The sequence below is a fragment of the Manis pentadactyla genome, chromosome 8 (genome assembly GCF_030020395.1).
Source record: "Manis pentadactyla isolate mManPen7 chromosome 8, mManPen7.hap1, whole genome shotgun sequence".
NCBI classification, from domain to species: Eukaryota; Metazoa; Chordata; class Mammalia; order Pholidota; family Manidae; genus Manis; species Manis pentadactyla.
The window spans coordinates 26,562,501-26,584,491 of record NC_080026.1 but is presented as its reverse complement, the minus strand read 5'-3'; the positions used below and the strand labels follow the sequence as shown (position 1 = coordinate 26,584,491).

At 39.6% G+C, this 21,991-nt stretch overlaps 1 protein-coding gene across 7 annotated transcripts in view; it reads right to left on the bottom strand.

Moving 5' to 3' along the window:
* Positions 1–12,009: 12,009 nt before the first annotated feature.
* GTDC1 (glycosyltransferase like domain containing 1) overlaps positions 12,010–21,991 on the bottom strand; it is a 369,763-nt gene continuing 359,781 nt past the window's right edge. For 6 of the 7 annotated variants that reach the window (XM_057505628.1, XM_036912727.2, XM_036912720.2 and 3 more), the window contains 3 exons: positions 20,158–20,228; positions 19,360–19,451; positions 12,010–14,438 (listed from right to left, as the gene is read on the bottom strand). In XM_057505628.1, the coding sequence (XP_057361611.1) occupies positions 14,355–14,438; positions 19,360–19,451; positions 20,158–20,228 (247 nt within the window). In that variant the 3' untranslated portion in view covers positions 12,010–14,354. The remainder of the gene's footprint in view (positions 14,439–19,359; positions 19,452–20,157; positions 20,229–21,991) is intronic. The other variant, XM_036912733.2, reaches the window with a different exon arrangement.

Sequence of the window (21,991 nt, the reverse complement as noted above, 5' to 3'; positions counted from 1 at the left end):
GCATGAATCAAATTTTATGCCAGATTAGCGTGAGCTGATTTCTGTCATTTGCAACCAAACAGAGTCCAGGCACTACAAAATAATGACCCAAATGAACAACAGCAAGGTTAGAAAAAAATACACAACGCAGCGACCGAAAAAACAATTTCAGATTTCAGAAAAACAAGTTGATCATCTGCTTTCCTGAACAAGATGAAGGGCCCAGAGATCCTTAAAATCCCCCGTTGGCCTCTTCCATCCAGTGGTTCACGCACAGCAGCTGCTTCTGCTCCTTTACATCTGTCTTCAAATTCCAGTCTCGTGTCAAGATAACCTCCTCCCCCAAATATAACCTTTTGAACTTTTGTTCTCTCCCTTTCCTTCCTATTCTCTTGTCTAAGGTCCAAAAGAACTTGTCTGTCAAAGCGGGACTCTCAGAGAAGGGACTCACCTCAGAATGCAAGACAACGTTAGCCACATGAGCAAACCTGGGTACAGCTGTGTGCACCTCATTTTCGCCTCACCGCTCCCCTTTTAGGAATGTTATAAAATGAAAATAATATATGCCTTAGGTTTGAGGTTATACAAATGTTAACCTTTCTGTTTTTTTCCTTTGCTAACTCAGTGTCTTCCAAGTACATATTAGGTACCTAATAACAATTTTTTTTAATAAACAAAGAAGACATGAATTACTGGATGAACAAAAAAAGAATATATGAATAAAACTAAAAAGGGGTCATTAAACACTTTTGGCAAATTACTACTGAGAAATTTAAAGTCATGGTCAATAAATGCTTGACATGTAGAAGAAAAAGATACTCCTAAAATTCAAGTCATTCCTTCACATACCTATAAAAAGAAAAAGATAACTGAAAGTAAAAGCAAGTAATATATATATTTCTGAATGGAGTAGTGCATTCTATCTACAGTTTTTGAATGAAATTTATCACAAATATTGAAAGATACTTAAATTGTGAACCTATTGATAAATAAGTATTTATAAAAATTGATATGTAGGTTTGTACTCATCTTTATACAATAGCAATATTGGCTGTAGCCCTACATTAAGGAAACTACTGTGGGGGACAGGGGCAAATATCCTGCAGGCTGTGCATTTTAAAGTTTGATTCATAGACCCAGGCACCTTGCTTCACCTCCATCGTGGTGGACCAGATGAACCGGCCTCGTTGCCACTCTGGTAACTCTCTATACAATATGCATCTATATCTAAATTCTCTTTAAAATTATAGATATGTAATATATATGATGTATATCTAAATTCTCTCTATAATTATAGGTATGTAATATATATGATATATATATGATATATATATAACTGTCTCTCTAATATGTATCTATATCTATATCTATATCTATATATCTATATCTACATCTACATCTATATCTATATCTGGGTAGTTCTTGATAGTTGAAGATGTACTTTTTCATCCGGGATGCAATTTAGTCTTTATAATACCCTTGTGCTATTGGAAACCCATAGCTTTAGTCTCAAACTCTAGAAGAAGCAACTCAAATCACACTAGTATGTTGCAGAGTTGAGACTAGAAGTCATAGGACACGATGCCCCTTTTCCCCCTTTCCTTTAGACTAGATTTCATACTTTGTTTTTCAGTTGAACTGTGGTCATAAGAATAAATTACAGGTAGAGTCTTTGTGTTGGGTGGACAGAAGGGAAAGGAGGAAGAGCAGAAGCAGGAGGGAGGTGGGATGCAGAAGAAGGAAGGAAGGGGGAAAACACAAACAACTGCCATAGGGTTCTCTGTGTAGTGGGAAAGGAGAAATCTGAATTGTTTCCCTTTTGCTTAATGAGTTCTTAGATATGCATGAGGCCACAAGCTTGATTTTGAGTACAAATGGAGAACTATTGTGCTTAACAAATTAATAGGAATTTGGAGAAATAATAATTAAACAAAAAACTAGTAGAAAGGAAAAGAAAATTGTCATAAGGCATAAGGTGGAGGACCTAAGTTAGGACTTAAAGATAATGTAGTCAGCAACAAATACCCCATGGTGGGATATAGCTGATTATTATATTTTGCTTCTCCCAACTCCCCTTCCCTCTACTTTCTCCAATTTCTTTTCTCTTTATCCCACACAGTTCTCTTTTTTTTTTGTATGCTCTTACTCTTTACCTTTAAGCAATAACTTAAGAAAGAGAAGTCTGGCATTTGCTTATTTTAACTCAAAGGAAAACAAGCCTGAGACTGTCTCTACAACACGAAGACACAAGGGATTCATTTTTGGGTAGAAAAAATTCTGAGCAGAGAGAAAACAAACAGACTTTTAAAATGTAACAATTAGATTGAAAAAAATGTATATAGAGGTCAGTTTGTTTACTTGGATAGCGTACTCTTAATGTTCTTAATTATGTGAAGTAAATAATCTTGGTAGATAGAATTTTAGATGAAGCTGCTAAAAGTAAAATGTTTGAGAAAACAGATATTGCTAACTGGAGATAGAAACCACTTTATACAGCACCCGCTGAACACTCAATGGACAAGTAAAACATCCAGAACACACCCAGCTTAATGGGAATGTGTTTTCTTATTTCGGCGTGTGTTTGTCTATAAAAGCATTTGGACGGGTAGCTTTATACTGATTCTACCTTGCTAAATTATCAATCAACCAACCATCATTTGCTAATAAATGTTTTCATCACACTTTTTAAACCCTTTTCAGAACATCTTGGTTTTTTTCATTCATCCTTCTCAAAAAAATGGACCCCATGGTGTGACACCCTAAAGCCACCTCTGGACTTTAACACCAATTCTGTCCTGAATGGAAGACTCACTTGCTGAGTTTCTCTAGCTTGCAAAGAAAGGGAGAATTCTTTCTAAACCACTTGAACTTGTAACTTAAAAATAAGAACCCCACACCTGCTCATCTATGGCGAGAAAGTGTACTCCCCTTGTTACATGGTATGCAATTAGATGCATTTGAAATAAAAGGTAAGTTAAATCAGAAGTCCCAGGGACAGGAATGTACTATTTTAAAACAGTGAGTGTCAAATGTTGTTTTTCAACCCAGTCCCAAAGGGTATTTCACAGGTAATTTCTCAGGGCTGATCTTAGCTAATTATTAGCTACCATACCCTGCCTCCCAGTTGAAGTGACTATCTCCTGACAGAAAGACACAGCTAGGAGTGTTTTGTTTCATTTGTCCTTGGGGTTTTTATCAGCATCAAGAAGGTGGACTGAGCCAAAGTTAGAAGAATTCTGAAGCTAAGCAAAAAGCGACACTTTAACAGTCCCCATTAATGGGGGGCTGTTACATGATTAATTTGAGAAAAACAGAAGAGACTGATTTCTTTACAACTCACAGTTGGATGCACCGCACTAAAACTAATTCTGTAAATTACATTTTAAATCTTCAACATATTCCGAGCAGATAAAATAGTGGCATGATTGACCAAACTCCTTTTAAAAGTACACATATTACGATGCATCATAGTTATAAACAGATGGTATTTGGCCTCTTTCCTATTCTCAACATTTGGAATTTCTAAACTATGTGAATTAAACAATAATATTTTATAAACATACAAGGGATTTTGCTCACTGCTTTGTTAACATAGAAATTATACAATGCTGACATTTATTTAAATTTTAAAAAGTAAACAACAGTGTGCATTGAAATAAAGCAAACTAAAGTCAACATAGAGAAGTATGTTCTGTGTGCTTGCTACCTACAATGGCACGGGCCTTTTTAAGGGAAGACATAGCGGGCTGAAGAACAAACGGCAGCCTAGATGGGCCTAATCCTTTGTACTCCAAAGGCTTATTTAACACCTGTCTGTAAACAACGGATATTCATACCATAATTGGCTATTTGACCATTAGTGTTCATTGACTATGTAACCTGCTATTATAGAGTTAAAAGAAGTTCCCTTTCATTGGCTCCTCAGCTTTCATAGCATTGAAAGTGTCCTCGCAGTTTTAAAAACACTTCTACAAACGGGAATCATTCTGACACTTGTACTCAGAATGAGAAACATTATCGTGATATCAATAAGTGTATATTTTTCTTTGAGGTATATTATTGCCAGAGAGAAAAGGCAATGTATCAGATCTTAATGTCATTTCCCGAGATTCTAAAATTATAGCTTTAACCCTTTAGCCACATACATTTTGGAAGGGAGAACCATCTGCTGAGTTGATGTACAAAATAAAAGGCACTTGGTTTTCAAACACTACTCTCAGATTTGCAAAGTTGTGCTGTGATGAATAAATAATGAAACAGATATTTCAATCCGTTTTATGATTTCTGAAAGCCCTGATCATCATTGTTTACAGCCGGTCTTTTCTCGGTACACTTCCCATGTGCTCTCCTTCAGCCTTCACGGGCAGGCTTACGGAGCCACCCCCACCCCTTCCTCCGTTTACCTCTGCACTGCTCCTCTCACATTTTGATCAACCAACCAACTCATATCGTGGAGTTTACAATTTGAGGAATGTTTCAAACCAGGGGTGGGGGGAAATCTTGAGCCATATTATACGCCAGAGATGGTCAGGAAAACCCCCGGCACAGGTTTTGTATCTGGTCACTAGCGTGCACCAGTTTAGCACAGCAATCTCCGTGGGTGGGAAATAGATTATAACCGGATGGACAGAGACCAAACTGCACTGTTGAAACTAAAGGGCAAGAGGTATTTTTTCTCTTACACATAAATGTGCACGCTAAATACCTAATTGTAAATAATAGAAGTCTCAAAATATTAAACTTTTTTTCCAAGATTTCTGCAATTTAGACCAAAATGAGTGACAAATCAGCGTCAAGGAAGAGAAACAAAGTAGGTAGGAAGTGAAGGCAAAAGCGTCCTGGAGCCTGGGGTGCGGTTTAGCTCACATGTGTGAATAGAGAGCAGAAGCGGAGTACTTTGAAACAGCCAGTATTCCCTGCCTGTCTCAGCTCCCATGCCCCGGACCCTCGGTTTTGCATAAGGTGCATTTGTTTTTAAAGGGGAGCGGGTCTGAAATCAGTACTTTTGTTGAGAGCACCTTCTCTCACTGAGGTCTGAGAATGGGCGCCTCCGGGAACCAAGCGCAGTCAATCCCAGACGGAGCGAGCCCCGCCGGGGCCGCGCTGCCTTCCCGGGCCACCCGGCCCTCTCCGCTCAAGCCCCGCGCTGCCGAGCCTGGGCGGCGAGGGCGGCGGGCGCGTGCCCGCATGTGCGTGTCCGCGCGCCGGGTGCGTGCTCTGCGAGTGCGGGCCGGCGCGAGCGCTAGCGCCGGGCTGCCGGGGAGTCGGCGCGGGCGCTTCCGGGAGCCTGGCCCCGGGACCCCGCCCCCGGGGCTGTCCGGCTCCCGCCCGCTGCCGCCGGAAGGGCTCGGACCCGACACCGCGACCTCAGTGTCCCGCACCTGCCCGTTTTCCTCTCGCCGGAGGAGGTGCAGGGCTCCCCCGATCCGCTTGGGACGGGACGGAGAGGGGCGTCGGGGCGGGCGCCGCGGCGGGCGGGAGGCAGGCGGGCTCGCGGGCCGCTACGGCGCCGCGGCGCGGGGGATGATGCGTGCGGCGAGGGCGGCGGCGGGGCGCTCGCCCAGGCCTCCAGGGACCCGCGCGGGCCCCCCTCCCCGCCCTCGGCAGCCTGGGCGCGGCCGCTCGGCAGCGGCTCAGGTCCCGCGCCCCGCCGCCGCCGGCCCCCTGCCCGCGGCCCAGGCCCGAGCCCCCAGCCTGCGGCGCCGGAGCAGACCCGGCCGAGCGGAAGACCCGGGAGGCAGGGAGGGCAGAGAAAGGAGATTGCCAGCCCCAGACAAGGAATCCTTAATTACAGATTAAAAGCAAACAAAACCTACACCACATTCTCCCTGTGTCAGCCGACTGCCGCGACAAAAGGAAACGCAAAACGCTGAGGGGGAAAAGGCCCCTTCTAGTCTTGTACCCCCACCCCCCTTTTATTATGGGAGCGAATGTAACATGCATTAGGTGGTGACTCTGGGTAGGTGGTGCCTGGGGCCAAATAGCAGCTGCGCGCCCGTCGTGTAGGTGGACAGTTTGCTGATGCGCGCAGAGGTCGGGGGAACCTCTTAGAAATAAAGGGCTATAAATACTACTCTCAAGCACATTTCGCTTCTTCAGAACGTATTACTCAAACTTAAAATAATTTTAAGTTTTAAAATTTGGTGATTAAAGTTTTGCAGTTCATTACCTTCAGTGACACCCTACCGTGCGCGCGCACAGAAGGCGCGCGCGCGCGCACGTGTTTTATTTTGCAGTTTCTCTGATTCCATTTTTTCTGGCCTGGTATCACAGCACTGGAAATGTACCAGAGAATACACGCCGATGGGCTGCCAGGGAGCACAGCTGCAAGCACCGGAGCACAAGTTCCCTCCATGCCTTTGTGGCTCAAGAGGAAGAAGGAGAGGGGTGTGCTTTGATGTCTTCCTCTTGATTAATTACGGTCACAAAACTCTCTGCACCCTGTCTCTGGGATTTAAGAACCGGTTGAACGCCACGGTGTCCTGCATTGTCTGCAAAAGGTGGAGAAGCGTTCGCACTCCGAAGCCCACTCACTGGCATGACAAACCTCCAGTTCGGTGCCCTTATTTCTAATACTAGAAAGACGACCTTTGAGGGTCACTCTGAGCCACCGGCACTGCACTCTTAGGTATTTTCTCTCTCCTTGCCGCGTCAGCTTTAGAAACAGTTTTACCTCTTCGCTGCTCCTCTGTTCACTGATAAACCGAGATGCTGGAGCTTGAAGGCAACACGGCCACCTTGGTTAGTCATCTTACTACGCTTCCTCTTTGTAGATGATATTTTTCCATTTTTCATCAGTGTCATTTCCCACAGCATTAATTTTTTTTTCCAAGTGCTTTTTCATGTGATTCCAGTTAAGTGATCGGCCCACACCCCAATAATGCTGTTGGCTTTCAAGATTAATAGCTGCGATTCAGTAATTCTTAAGACCTACTGATGCATATTTTGAATTTAAATGATTTCTAACATTATTGGCCACGCAAATGCCTGAGCCACTGTGTTCGTGGACTGGTGTCCAGCCGGATGGCAGCGGCCTTACACTCGGGGCCTATGAACATGATTCAGTTCCTGCCGTGGTCTCTTTGGTTGTAGGAGGCAGAGCGCCTGCCTGACTTCCCACCTTCCCCAGAAGTGGTAGTAGATCAGCAGACTTACAAATCAATGTAACTCAAACTAGGTTTCAAGCTCATTCCTCCTTCTGATACATATTTAGGAAAACTTTAAGTCTCCCTCTGAGCACCTAGCCCTTCTATACACCGCCTACACTTTTTGACTTGATCCTTCAGTATAATAAATAAGGCTAAAGAGCAAAGAAGGAGCCTTGCTTTCCCTCTTAGCTTTCCAGTGTTTGAGAGGATCATCCTGTTGCCGTTGTTTAAGGCAAGTTGCTGTAACTTCGTGTTTTTACCACCCACCAAAGAACAAAACAGGATTAAGTTTATATTAATAAATGATGTTCATGACTAGGTTTCCAAATGCCAGAGCTGTGATTTATTTTTTTAAATGGGTGGAGAAAGGAGAACGGCAATAAAACCAGCCCCTAAGTCACTCAAACTCCTTGGCTTCACACATCTATGTGGTGATTTTATTTGTCTTTCTGATTTTTTTGTATGTACCTCTAAGTGTCCTTTAAGTTCTATTGTGAGGGATGATTTTGTTGGCTATTTACCTTTGTAGCTTAAAACTATTATAAATTTATAAGATTGTATGTTCCTCCTTCCTATGTGTTTACAATTGTTCTTATTTTTCCCTTCACCCCACCAAGAATTTCACAATAAAATTCTGCACCAAATAAATTAAAATCTCCAACTTCAGACACCCAAGGAAGAAGACATTAATCCATTTGGTAAAATACCCAGACCTCCCCCTCTCAATTTCAGCTCGTCTTAATGTAACATTTAGTAATTGCAGCTGGCTTCTTATCCTTTCCTCCCTCCCTTTCTTTCTGAATCATATTGGCCTTGTTTAACCTTCATTTCCTTTCCTACCCCCCACATTTGTCCACGTACTTTTCTTTGACCATGTTTGTCTCTCTCTCCTCGTTTTTGCTGCCGGGGTTGAAAGCAATAAATAGAGCTTTCTAAGAGCTAATACTTTATTACAATCCCCTTCCTCCTCCGCATTCCACTACGAACGCTTTGTACGATTTTGATGCATCCTTCAGTTGTGCAGTTACTGCTCTGTATTTTTCTGATTGATCATTAAGTTATGCTGGCTTTTGAGAACTGCCTCCATAATCCTGAAGCAAAGGCTTCGTGCTTGGCATGCTCTGCCTTTGGAATGTCTTTCCTTGGCAAGGAGAGGCATTTCGGTTTGACTATGATTCTTAAGTTACGATTCAAGGCGAATTTGTTCAGTTAGGTTCCTGCTCTAAGCAGCTCTGCCCCTCCCTGTGAAGTGCTCCGTGAGGCTGCTCAGTGAAGGGTGTGTTGTGAGTGCAAGATGTAATATGCTTATATTGTACTTGATTATCAGTTTTCAAAAACAGCTGCATGCTTTGATATCTGTGTAAGGAAATATCGGAAGATAATATACCACTGGTATTTATTACTCTATAATTAAGGATGTGTCAGTGTTTCCCTTTTAAAAAACCCCTTTTATCAGAAATTCATATCTCAGGCATAAATTTCCCTATGAATTACAGTCTAATACCATATTAGAAGTGTCTTCTTTGTAAGTTATCCCTCCCCTTCCTTTTCTTTTCTGGGGAAATAGGTTTCAGGATGTAATTTCCGGGTGTCTACCGGGGGTGAGGGGAAGCAGGCCCCGTGCTGTGCAGGGTAAGGCGCTCCCGCCGCTGATGCCACCTGCCCCCTCTGCTCCTGGCCCTTGGCACCTGGCCACATCGTGGGGATGCGTCTTGGATAAAGGGCCAGCCCTATCGCTCTGTGGATGTGCCACCTCATTGTCATATGATGTGAAGGCAATGGACAAGACTCAGCGGCTCAGCAACATCACAGGCGCCAGAGCCTGAAATTTCAGAACCAGGAATCAATTCTTGGGCATTCTTCTCCTTTCGGTCACTTCGAGTCCAAATGGGGCCAGAGGTAACATGCATCTTACGGTGTGGTTACGGTGGTTTATGGATCCAGGGTCTGCTGACAGGAAAGCGGGAGGAGGAAAGAGGTGGTGATGGAGAGACAGGCAGTCGCTCCTCTCCGCTAAGGAATGGTCTGGACCCTCGAAGGGAGCGCAGCCTTCGGAAAGAGGCTGAGTTCTCGGCGTGCCTCTGCCGCCAGAGGACCCACAGCAGGGCAGTTTCTTCTCAGGCCCTAAGTCTCCCCACTTCTAAAATCGGGAAGTTAGAACAACAAATGCTTAGCGAGAGGGCAGGAAAGTTCCCGAAACGTCGAAATCCAGCAGCATTTTAAGAGCCCAGGGAGGGGTGGGGGCCTGCACTGGGGGCAGAGACTGAATGTCTCCCCCCAGGCATGGTCGTAGTAATAATAAAAACGCTTAAAATATTGGCAGCACTACCCGGTCTCTCATGCCTCTATTAACGCTAACAATGTGGGCCACAAAGCAATCCCCCGCTGTTCTTTGCACCCTCTTGCCTGGTGGGGAGAGAAATAGAAGGGACCTCGGGGTCCAGTTGAGTCATGCACACTGATCTTGGTGCTCCCTGGAGGACACATGGGTGACAATGACAAGCAGGGAAAAGCCCATACAGTCTTTTTGTTTCTGTAACACAGTCCGGCTCCCTAAATATGCCGTTACATGATGCCTCAATTTTCTCAGTTGTGAAATAATGAAAACATCACATTTTTCAAATACAAAGGACTTCAAATTCCTAGAGGAAGGTATTGCACAAGTATTCTAGTAGAAGTCACATCTCCCTGCCCTCCGCCTTAGGTCTGCTATTTAAATGTACTAACTGATAGGACAGAAATATAAGCATTTCTGATTCTGTCACAAGAATCACCAATTTCTCATGTCAGTTTAGGAGAACAACCAAGAACCTGTCCTAGGGTTGAAGTCATTACCACAGAGCAATGGGAGAGAACTGAGTCCCACAGATGATCACAGGTAATGGGAGGACCCCTGAAAACATGGGTCCCCAATTCCCCAATTAGGAAAATGGGCTGTAGGGTGAGGGGGGATCCTGGCCGCTGAAGTCATGTGGACCACACGGGCAGCCAGGGCACCAGAAAGGTCCCGGGGAGAACTTCCTTCCACGGGGTGGAGTGCAGCTAAGGGGCAGAGTCCACACTTTGCTTCTGTGTCTTGAAGAGGAAAGGGGACCGACACCCGCTGGGAGGCGGGCAGTGTGGTCAGGAGGTCAGACGGCTCTGTGGCTCTGTGCTTGACCATCAGCCCTGCGGTTCTCGAGAAAAGAAGACTGGGTCATTTAACACCTTTCAGCTTCCTCTCATCCTTCAAAAGGCATTTTATAGAGCTCTAGTTTTCCATCTTGTGTTTGTAATGCCACAGGCATTAGTTAGAAATGGTGATCAGCAGCCCGGGAGAAAGGAACCCCCGGAGAGTCAAGTCCGACTTTCTTAATAGTTCGTTTCAGGGTCGAGGTTAAGCCCTTGGGTCCTAGTGAGTGGAGAAGTCTTCTCATGCAAAATGGCAGTTAGGGCAATTTCTTTCACTGAGGGAAAATGGGTTTCTGACTTGATCTGTTGTTTAGAGTCAAGTAGTGTTAAGGAAGGTAGGTAGCAAAAGTGACCAAAGTATGTATAGCTCCTATCAGGGGGTATATCCAATGACATTGAAGGTATATAGTCACCAAAGGGTACCAGTAAGCCTTTGTGTACATGACCCAGCTTATGGACAGACCTTAACCATACAGTGAACATGCTTCTCCCAATTACGTATCTGGTCTTTCCACCATCACTCCTCTGACTTAACCATTATGGCAAATTTAGTGTAGTTCTCATATTTTTTTCTGTACTTTAATCACATATGTACATGTCTTTGCACAGCATGTAGAATTGTTTGCATGTTTTTATGCTTTCCCAGTTACATTTTAATGAATAGCTTTGAAGGGAAGGTGTATCATAGAAGCATCAGTGGTCTTGTGTCTCAATTCAAATTTTAAAATGAAACATGTTCATGTTAGTGGTTTACTCTCTTCATTGTTACATATAAAATCTGATATTAAATATAACCAGTTTTCCACTGAAACAGAGAGGCACTTAGAGCGATACCTGTCAACAGTCCATAGAAGAATAAAACATAAAATATGTCAACATTAAAAGACAGCATGGACTAGCATTTGAAAACTGATTCTATCACCCACAGGAAGTATCTTGAAACTTAAATGAAAATTTTATTGTGGCTCATAATATTTCTGGGTAGCAGATGCTTTCTCAAAAACAGATTTTACTTTTAAAAATACCAAATATAATTAACACCTTCAACATAAAATGAAGTCTTTGCTTCCAGATGCATTTCAAGGTGTTGAAATAAATCTATGCAGCTTCCATGGCTATGAGTTTCCATTGACTTACTGATTATGCTGCCATCTTTATGTGGCATGAGAGCTATAGAGCAGGACATATAAACTTAGCTATATTTGAACGTATTTGAACTTAAGCAGGGGCATTTTCAGAAACGTCTTTGGACTTATTCCTGATCAACATGGTACAAACGAATAGGTTAAGAACTAGGCACTCTGTTACTTATTACTGAAATACCTAATCAGAAACAAAGTTTAGGGAAGTTCTGGCAAATGTCCTGGAAATTGTATAAAGGTTTTGATAATGGGCAGACTTTTAAAGACATTTAAAATTAAAATTGGTTTAATGAGTTATCTTAAAAGAATAAAATTAACAGTGAGATGTTAAAAAAAAGAAAGATAAAAATTTCAACAGCAATATTTAAAATTAGAAGTAACAGTACTGTCTGGTTTCCTTAGTGAAAATAAGGGAAACAAGATTAGAGTCAATTTGTATTCTCAGTTATCCTCTGACTTCAACAAAATATGGGTTGGTTTACTTAGCAACACTCCATTCCACCATATCATTGTTATTGAGAAGCACACATATACACACACACACACACACAATTTCCAAATGCTAAAAATTACCCAGTTACAAAACTTTTTATTGCTTATTTGCACTAATACCAAATCTGACAGAAAAGTTTAAAGAAGTGACAACTTTAATGTAAATTTTTATTCCACAGAAATTGCTGGGCACAATTAAAGAGAAAATTTGACTTGAGTTTATGCGTGTAGAGGAAAGAACTCCATACACAGGTCACATTCAACACTGCAGTTGCCCAAATCAGGAAACTATTTAAATATTTTGGATGCACTATCTGAGAGGTACTTAATGTTTTTTCCCCATCAGTTAGTAAGAAAACATTTGGGTAACTGTTACACATATAATATCTTGTACACTAAAAAATGTGAGTCCATTATTTTTAGGAAAGTAAAACATGAAACTAAACACTGTTTCTTGGCTGTGAGAGTATTAATATTATTTTGGGAAGACATCATCTATGATATGGCATCTTTCTGACCAAAGTAAATTTACTGGTCTAGTTCATCTCATCAGATGCTAAACCCTGCCCAGAAGTGTCTGAGGACCTCTTAGGCACGTTGAGATCTTCACTTGTGTACTCAAAAGGAGCAGACCTACCTGACAGATTACAAGTTCCCCAGTCTCAGACCTGAAGGATTTCTGAAATAATCCCTGAGCCTCTTGTTTCATGGGTGAGGAGGAAATTTATTCAGTGACATCCCTGCAAGCTGTGGGACTCGAAGCCAGTGCTGTATGGATGGCAAATGGCTAGGGAGAGGACACTGTGCAAAGACAGCTTGTTCTGCTTTTAAATTTCCAGGCCTCGCTCCCAGTACTCCTGCTCTCTTTGATCTGTAAAAGTGCCTCTATCCCAAGGGCTCTGTCTGGCTCTCTGACCTTCTATTTGCTGCTAACAATTTTGCTACCTGTCAAATGGGCCCAACTGGACTGCTGAACCATTCCCTGCTCTATTTTGGATGCCTGCTAGACCACTCAATCCTTCTAGAAACCAGAGAGCCAGGCCGGCCCTTGTCTACCCCACTCTCCCTGGCTGTGCCTCATGCTGCAGTGTATAGAAGTTACTCATTTCAAAAGCTAGTAAAGTTACAATTTACCTGTCAGTAAACAGAAGATGGTTTATCAACAGACTTTACCTTAATGACTACAAATGTTTACCTCCTGCTTTCCAGAATGCAAAGAAAATCTTGGAAATGTCATAATATCTTACAAACATTTGCAAAACAGATCCTTGTTCATCCTGAAAAGAAACAATTGTATTCGTTGTCTCTGACATAAAAAAATTGTTTGGTGAGAATAACAGAGATCGATGTACACACTTACACGTAAATTAGGTATCTTAATTAAAAATTGCAGTGGGTACTTTATTAAAAATTTATTTTGCAATCTAGCCTTTCAAAACATCTTTACATCAACAAATACAGCAGCTTGACTATTGGAATCAAAGCGATTTATCTTGAAAAGATTATATTTGGAGCTGGTTGCAAATATTTTCAAGGAATATTTATACCAAAATTACTGGTTTGTTAGAGGTATTTTGATTTCTCTATTTTTACCCCTGGAAAAAAATTAAGACAAGTATCTCAGTGTTCATTTTATGGGCAAGATGGCCCCACTTAGTGTATTTCCCATGTTTGTCCGATTTACAGCTGTTTATCTTGCAACTTTAAGATAAATTAAATGCAAATGTAACTCTGTGACTCATGGGAATACCTGCCAGACCCCTTATTAATACCTTCACTTAAAACCTCCTGTGCCAGAGAGTCATTAATTTGCTAAGAGGATAGTGCTAAAGCAGCCCTCTGCCCACAAACCGTTCTGAGATTGCTGCCCAATTAATCGGGCAGCGCTCGGAGGCTCCTTCCAGGCCCCGTGGCCCTTTGAGGGCACAGGGAGGCTCCGGCGGCAACCTGGCAACCTAGGTAGAAACCCAGCCAAGTGCAAGCGTTTGAAGCTGTAGTTTGGCTGCTGTCGTGTCGGCGAAAAGAAAGAATTCAGGCACCATGTCATCCAGTACAAAGGATAAAAACGGATTCCACCGGAAACGCAATGTGGCACCACATATGGGATACATGAGTGCAGTTATACAACAGGCCACATATTTTTTTTTTGAACAGTCTCCTCCATGTGATGCTGAGGACATGTGTAACCATCACAGCGTCTCTAGGAATCTGTATTTAATTTGAGTTGGGCTGGTGGCAGGGATTGGAGATCTGAAGCCGCCACAGGTTTGTGGCAGATGGCTCCGTGTCAGCTATGACAAGCAGCCAGGCTCAGCTTCCTCTGCAGATTTTCTTTTCTCTCTGATCAGGTAAATATGGGCACACTCTGGAAAGTTCTACAGATTCTGCCTTAGGCTGCAAGTTTGTGACTTAGCCCCATCTGTCACAAATCTTCCCTAGGTTCTGCTGTGAGCAGAGACCTGAATTTACCACGTAGGGCTGCCCAAGAAAAAGGAGTCATCTCACCCTGTAAGGGGGAGGGAGAGAAGAGAAAGCAAGGAAGAAGCATTAACCACTGAAAAACTAAAGTATGCTGAAAATTCATACTGCAGATTTGCGTAACTTATGTCAATTAGATTTCAAAAAGCCACCAAGTAAATGGTTCTCAAGTTTCATCACCTCAGGAAATCCCAGATTCTGATTGGCTTAATGTGTAACTGTATTTCCACCGTAGGGAAAAGCTTCCGATATTTTGAGAATGGGTACATTCTGCTGTACACACATTTCCTGGTTTATGCTATGGATGACAGCTATTAGAAACCTGTCATCCGACTTTTAACTTTTATAAACACAAGATACACAAAACTCTTTAATACATGTTTTGCTAATGTATGTTACTTTTAAGTGGTGAAGGTACAAGAGAAATGCCATTACTATTACGTGGAATTTATAAACCACTTCAAGTCTACAAATGGGTTTATATTCATTATTTCATTATACCAGTACCTCATGGGAGAATGCTATTAAGAATTAAGAAAAAAAATTCTTACAAGTTTATAGATGAATCATATAGAGGCCAAGAGGTTCACCTAGAGCCAGGCTGCAAATGAGTAGCAGAGGACAAGAAGCCAAACCTCTAACTGATCTTAATCACTTAAAGTATATCTAGTGTGCTAAACGTTTTTTGCTAGTATTTTATTTAGACAAGTCAAAGGAAAACCAAGCCAAATAAAATCGAAGAAGGAAATGAAGAAGGTGAGAGGGAAGAGGTGGGAGGAGAGAGGGAGGGAGGGGGAGAGACTCAGACTGAAAATCTGCCTTATATTGTGTTGGTACAGTTGAGAGATTTTAAGAAATTTTTTAAATGTTACAGTGATGACTTTGGGGGAGCAACACTTTATTGACATCTAGAGTATAAGGCAAATTAAAAGGGGACTATAAAGTGACCGGTCTCTTGAAGGAAACTTGAAGTGGCTTGGCTGTGGTTCGGGTGATACAATTAAGACGACCACAAATGGCTTTTCTGGCCACTGAGTCTGAATTGTAAGCTTAATCAGTGTTTGGAAGCACTTTTAGGCAGAAATATGAAAATTCTTCTCTCCTCTAAATAACAGCAGGTTCTATAAAGGTTCGTAGGATGTTGAAGAACTTGAAGAGGAGAACAAAATGAAAACCAGCAGGTACATTTGAAAAATCTTAAGGAACTATACAGGTCACTCTCATAAAACACAAGAAAAAAATAGTATCTTTTTCGCACAGAAATTGTTTAAGCTGTAAATAAAAGTGAATGTGAGATAGGACAGGGATGAAAATCTCGATACTTAGTAAGGGTGGTATCTACTTTATGCAACTGCCTCATTTGTGCTACTGAGCTATTGTCAATATTGGTGGAGGCAATGTTCATACAGTTTTTTCAAAGGTGCTCTGAAAGCATAAACTACTGAACTCAAATAGTTGCTGGGAATTTTTCAGTAAGTAAATTCACATAGTAAAAATGATACAAAAAATGACAACTTCATGGGATTGAAGTGGGAAAGGAAGAATAATTGCTAGTGTAAGAAGTCAAGCCTTGGCTAATTATTTTATGATGACTGCTAGAATTTTGTGTTCAAGGTTGGTTTGGGAGTCACAAAAGAGCTCCCAGTTGGGGATGAAGTGAAACCTGTTTTATCGGTGTGACAAATATGTGGCCAATGTGTCTAACCTACTTACAAGAGGAAATGGCCTGATAGTACAGAAAAGCTGCAGGCAATGATTAAACCTAGAAGTAAACTTTTTAAAGAAATGGTTTTACATTTTTTAAATTAAGAAAATGGTTTTGGATTTTTAAAATGATTAAGAAACGTTTAATTTCTGCATGCATTAGAAATCACTGAAGATCTTGAGAAAAATGTGTGTGTGTGAGAGAGAGAGAGGAGAGAGGGAGGGAGGCGGGAAGGGAAGAGAGAAACAGACAGAAAGAGAGGGAGAGGACATACTTGAGTGTGTGTGAGGGGATTTAAACATTTCAAGTCAAACTGTTTCAGGTGAGAAGTGAGCACAGTATTCTGCAGTGGAGAGTCACTTTAAGAAAAAAAAAAGTATCAAATTCTGTTTCTGCTTTTCAGTTACTAGCATTCTGTTTCAAATCCTGCTTCAAGTTAGAGCCCCCAAACTCTCACTCATGTTGAAAGTATAATGTCTCATGTGAGAAGAAAGCCAAGTGTTAGTAGCCTTATTCTAGTCATTAAATTTCTAAGTGTGAATCCATATGAAAAATCCTATCCTAAAGTGAACTCTATGTGATAAGAGGCTGAGATGATTTTAAAATGTAAACTTTTAACAAAAAAAAGAGAGTAAGGTGTAAAAATGTAAAAGGAGCAAATTAAAGAATTCAGTGACATTCTATCCCTTTAGATCTTAGAAGCATATGTTTTATAAAAGCAAAACAGTACTGTCCAATAGAAATAAGTCTAAAAAAAAAGAAAAAACCCAAATTCTTTTTGCAGTACACACAAAAGACACTTCCATTGCATAAGAAAAGTAGGTAAAGAGCTGCCTTGGGGGAAATGATTCTCTGGTATTTAGTGAAGGCAAATGTGACCTGCAAAATGTGTGTATTAATAAAACATAAGGTGGAAAAATATCATAACTTAATTGCATCTTAATTATAAAGTTTTAGAAGGCATTCTTTTTCCTTTTTGGCTCTAAATCCTATTACAACGACAAACTAAATTTCTGGTCCCTTCTGTGATTTTTAGTGGTTTCTCCTGACAGTTGCATCATAAAGCTCTTGGTCACTTATAATTCTTAGACCAATTTATTAACTCTTAGAATTGATTTGTAGATACAGTATTAATCAAGATCTATGAATAAGGACATACATGAAAGTGTATAATAGATTCAGAAGGAAAAAAACCCGTGGTACAAAATACGTAAAAATCAATTATACATGTACTTATGCATAAAATACTAATTTATAGAACTTTGAGATGGAGTATTTTAGTATTATAGGGTAAAGATATATGCAAAAGGTAGTAACATGAAATAACACTTAAGGATAGGTTATTTTTGAAGCTGCATGAGGAACAATTTGGTGTATTAACAGCATACCACTAAGCTGGCATTCTTTCAGAGTTTTTCCAGAAGTTGTTTGTAAAATAAATAATTATAGCTATGTCATGGCAGTAGCTGAATTAAAATATTTGAACTGGAGATCTGTTTTCTTTCGTAACCAAAGGCAACTTGTGGCAGTAACTTTTGAAATGGTTAAAAAGTTGCAGATGCAAAATAACAGGGATAATAAGACTTAACCTAAAGCAAGTGAAAAACTCATAAATTTTGTTGGTGGACATATAAATACTTCACCACCCTCATCACAAGGAAAAACATTTTCTCTCTTTTTTTGTATCTGTGTGAGATCATGGATGGTAACTAAACTTGTGCTGGTGACCATTTTCCAATATATGAAAGTCAAGTCATTATGCTGTATGTCAATTGTATCTTTAAAAAACTGAGAAGGAAAACATCATCAAAAATTCACCCGAAGGAAAATAAGTCAATTATCTGATGGTGAACTCACTGAAAACTGCTTTGTGTCATATGTAGAAAAGGAATCCACTTGTATTAATACTTACTACTCTATTTCTTCAGCTTTCATAACCCACACATTTTGATAGTCTGTCATGTGGGAAACGATTTGATTAATGTTTTATACAAACAAGACCACTGCTGAACTTGAAAAATTAAGAAATCTGGACGTAAACCTTGGAAGACTGTTTCCTCTGTGAAGCTTCCCATGTCTACGATACAGTTCGTATTGACTCAGGGAGTGATACTGAAGCCTGGAACTGTTCAGTCAGCATTTTAAACTATTATGAGCTACCTTCTGAACCATTGCCAAGTTAATAGACAATGAAAGATAATGAGCTTGAAATTGGGTGTTAAATTGCATTTTTGGTTCTCTCCCTTTTTCTCGAAGTTTAACTGTTTCCTGCAGAAACAAAGTCATGTTTTGATGTATTGCTATGTAAATATGTATTTTAGGCCATGAAAAGGGAAAGAAGAGAAGAAAAACAGCAAACTGTATTTCATACAGGAAGGTTATATATTAACATAGGAAAATTAAAATACGCTGGATTGTAAAACTGCTAGATTGTAAACTATACTGAATTTATGTAAAATGAAGATGCTACATTCAAAGAATATAAAAAGGTATATTACTCATGGCCTAGAGCCACCTTCAGAACTCGTAAAGCAGATTTATCCTAGTTCAATTACTTAGACTTTTAGTAGGGCCTCTTTGTGTTGTTATTGCAATAATGTAAAATTCTTGATTCAAACAAGGGGAAAAAGATGATGAATGCAGGGGTTGAATGATGATGCTCTTTAAACTATTTTCCTTTTGCCTTTGCCATTCAGAGGACGCTGACAGTCTAATTCTAAACCAACTGTGGATTTTTATGCCACTTTATTAAACTGGACAAGAGAAACATTTGATTCTTGGAAATCATCTTTAAAGGTGTTAAAAAATGAATGCCAAACTTCGAACATGTCATTCACCTGAATTTTGGGGACGGAAAGATTTCATTATGATGGGCAGACAAGCTTATCCTCATTAGTATAATTGTAGAATCTTTCCTTTACTTCCTTGTAAACTAATGAGTTACATTAATCCAGGTTCATCTTTATAAGCCTCTTGGGGCTAAATGTAAAGGACAGTCATCTTAGAAAACAATAAATTAAAAAAAAAAAGCATGTACGGTGCATTAAGTGCATGTATTTCATAAGACCTAGGTTAATACAACTGGCATCCAGTTTAATTAATCCTTGTTAGTGTAACAACTAATATCCCTCCCTAGCATGTTTCCTTTAAACATTAGTATGTTAATTAAATGTTTTTTTTTAAAGATTTTTCTTTGTACTTCAATATGGCATTTATACCACGTAAATCTCTTCTCAGTATCTACCTTATAGAGATGTCTTCTTATAATGTCTGGTCTCTTGCAGAAATTCTGGAGCCTTTTTGAAAGCTGTTCAGGTGTAGAATACAGATATTCAGCTGCAGGAAAAACAGATACATTTTTAATGAAACAAAAACCTCAAAGCACACACTCGATATTAGTCACTTTACTAATTAAAAATGCATATTGCTCTGCGCTGCCTCGAGTTTTACATTATTTAAGCATGATTTTATAAGGTTACCTCAGCTCACAAGGATGTTTAATGCTAAATAAGACTGTGTAGTTGTGCTGTTTAGACATCTCCTTTGGGTGATTAAAATACATTATTCTAATGTAACACAATGCATATGTGATATATTTAGTGATGAGAATTTTTTCAAAGAACTGGTACTATAGCCGTATGTACCCTGTACAACAGTTGCATATTATTAACTAGTCAATTGTTTAAATAATTTGGTGTGGCTTTCAGTCCTTGATTTTTCTCTGTGTGTATCATTAAAAAAAAATCTGTAAGCAATTGCAGCAATATTGACCTGCTTATAAAAATCCATTATTATGGGATGTGTATGCTAACAATGAAGAATGCTATTTGAAAACTTGCTTTTTTGTTATCTTAAAAGAACAGATGGTAAATATAAGCTTACTCTAATGTATTAAAACACATAAAATTTTCCTTAACACTAACATGTTGACTTGCCAAATAAACAATTGCTCCTGCCTTAGTTTATTTTCAAACTTTCTAACTTAGCATGAATCATGTATTAAATCTCAACAAAGATGAACGTACATTTTAAAGCAGCTAACCTGGAAATATTTCAGGATAAACCAAATCATCGGGACAAAGTGGGTAACAACCACAATACACAGCTTCCAACCTGGAGAAATTTTAGAAAAAGGATAAAAATAGATTAAGAAGACATTACTATCATAGTCAGAAAGTCGTTTTGTTTGCCTAAGTTAACAGCACGAGCCCAGAGTTAACTGGGATGAAAAACATGGTCGGCAGTGCAAACCTAAAAGCCAACGTTGCTCTTTTAAAAGATTTTATTGATCATATATGAATTTCATAGAACAGAACTAACAGCATATGTTTTGTTCACTGAATTAATCAAAGCGCAGTTCTGCCTTTTTTTGTTGTTTTTAAAATACTGTTTAACACATTTTATAATCAGCAGATAAACACATGTAACAACATGGTAAAGTATGGACAGCTTTTCTTAATAATGCTGCAAAGCCCCAGAATGTTCATTTTTAAAAAATGTTTAAATAAAATAGCAAATACTTTAACACTGTGGCCGTATAAATGATCGAGGCACTTTGAAAAGCATCAGAAAAAAATTTACAGTCTGTTGTGATGGGGCATTTTCATTTTAGGCTCATGCTTCAAAATAATCTGTTATTATGCAGAATGTAGAACTATTCCCCTTTTGATTGTAAAACTCTGCTGAGGATTACCCTAATGAATATTTTGTTTTCTTGAGTAAAAAGTCAGCTCACTTTCCGTTTTATCAGAAAAGAATACTTTTATTTGTTAAACAAAGAAACAAGAAAGTTTCACTTTGTGAGGATTTCCCCAAAGACCACCTATAGGAAGTTTTTCTTCTTGTCAAAGTGGTAAGGGTTAAGCAGAGGGAAGGTATTGCATCTCGATGGTTGTTAGCCCTGCATAATGGCTATTGATCTGACATATAATAAACCTTAAAGATACCGCTGTAATTTCTGTTGGCTGGGAATTATGCAGTGAAATTCAAAACACTCTTTAAAATATGTTTATTTTATGAGAAACTTTGAATTGCATCCAAAATGTTGACCAAAGGCGGAATTTTATTTTGAACTGCAGATTTTTTTCAACCCAAGAATAATTTGAAGTTATGTCAATGTTTACCTTGTTTGTTTACAGTGACAAAGTACATGCAATTTAAGCTGTTTTTAAGTGGGTGATGTTTTCCCTATTTTATTATGTTAACTGAAATTAAATGAAAAGTATTTACTTGGAGCTGCAAAGTTTGGAAAAATACTGAGTTCAAAGTTTTGCTTGAGAACTGATAGAAGTTCTAAGACAGCACAGTGGAAAGCCACAGGCTCTTGTTACCAATTATTAATTTCAAAATCCAAACTAAAACTTAATATTTTTTTTCTCTTCACACAAAGGGTACGCAGAGAAATTCTTATTGTAAGCACAGCTATAAACTATACTGTGACTGCATTATAAAACATTCACAAAAGTTTTGAGCACATAAACCAGTGATATCCTTTATGAAACAAAAGAAAATATGCACTTTATCTGAAGACACTCAGTTTTAAAACGCTGTGCCAACTGAAAAGCAAATAGATAAGAACATTTTCTTAAAATTCCATAAAATTGAGAGTGAAGTCACAGGCATTTCGGGAAGTACAGACGTTATCTGCTTTTTAATAATGGCTTTGCATTAGAGTGTTCTGTTCCCCGAAAGAAAACTGCAGGCCAAGTTACATTTTGAGTCATTGTGTGAGCATATACCATGCCTTTTCTAAAAAACCTCTGCTAATCAAAATACAGTGAGATAGGAATGGCATTGTTTGACTTAAGAAGAAAAAATTTATAAATTTTGGATTTCAACTTTTATTTGTAAATTATCTTAGTTCTGGTTATATTTCT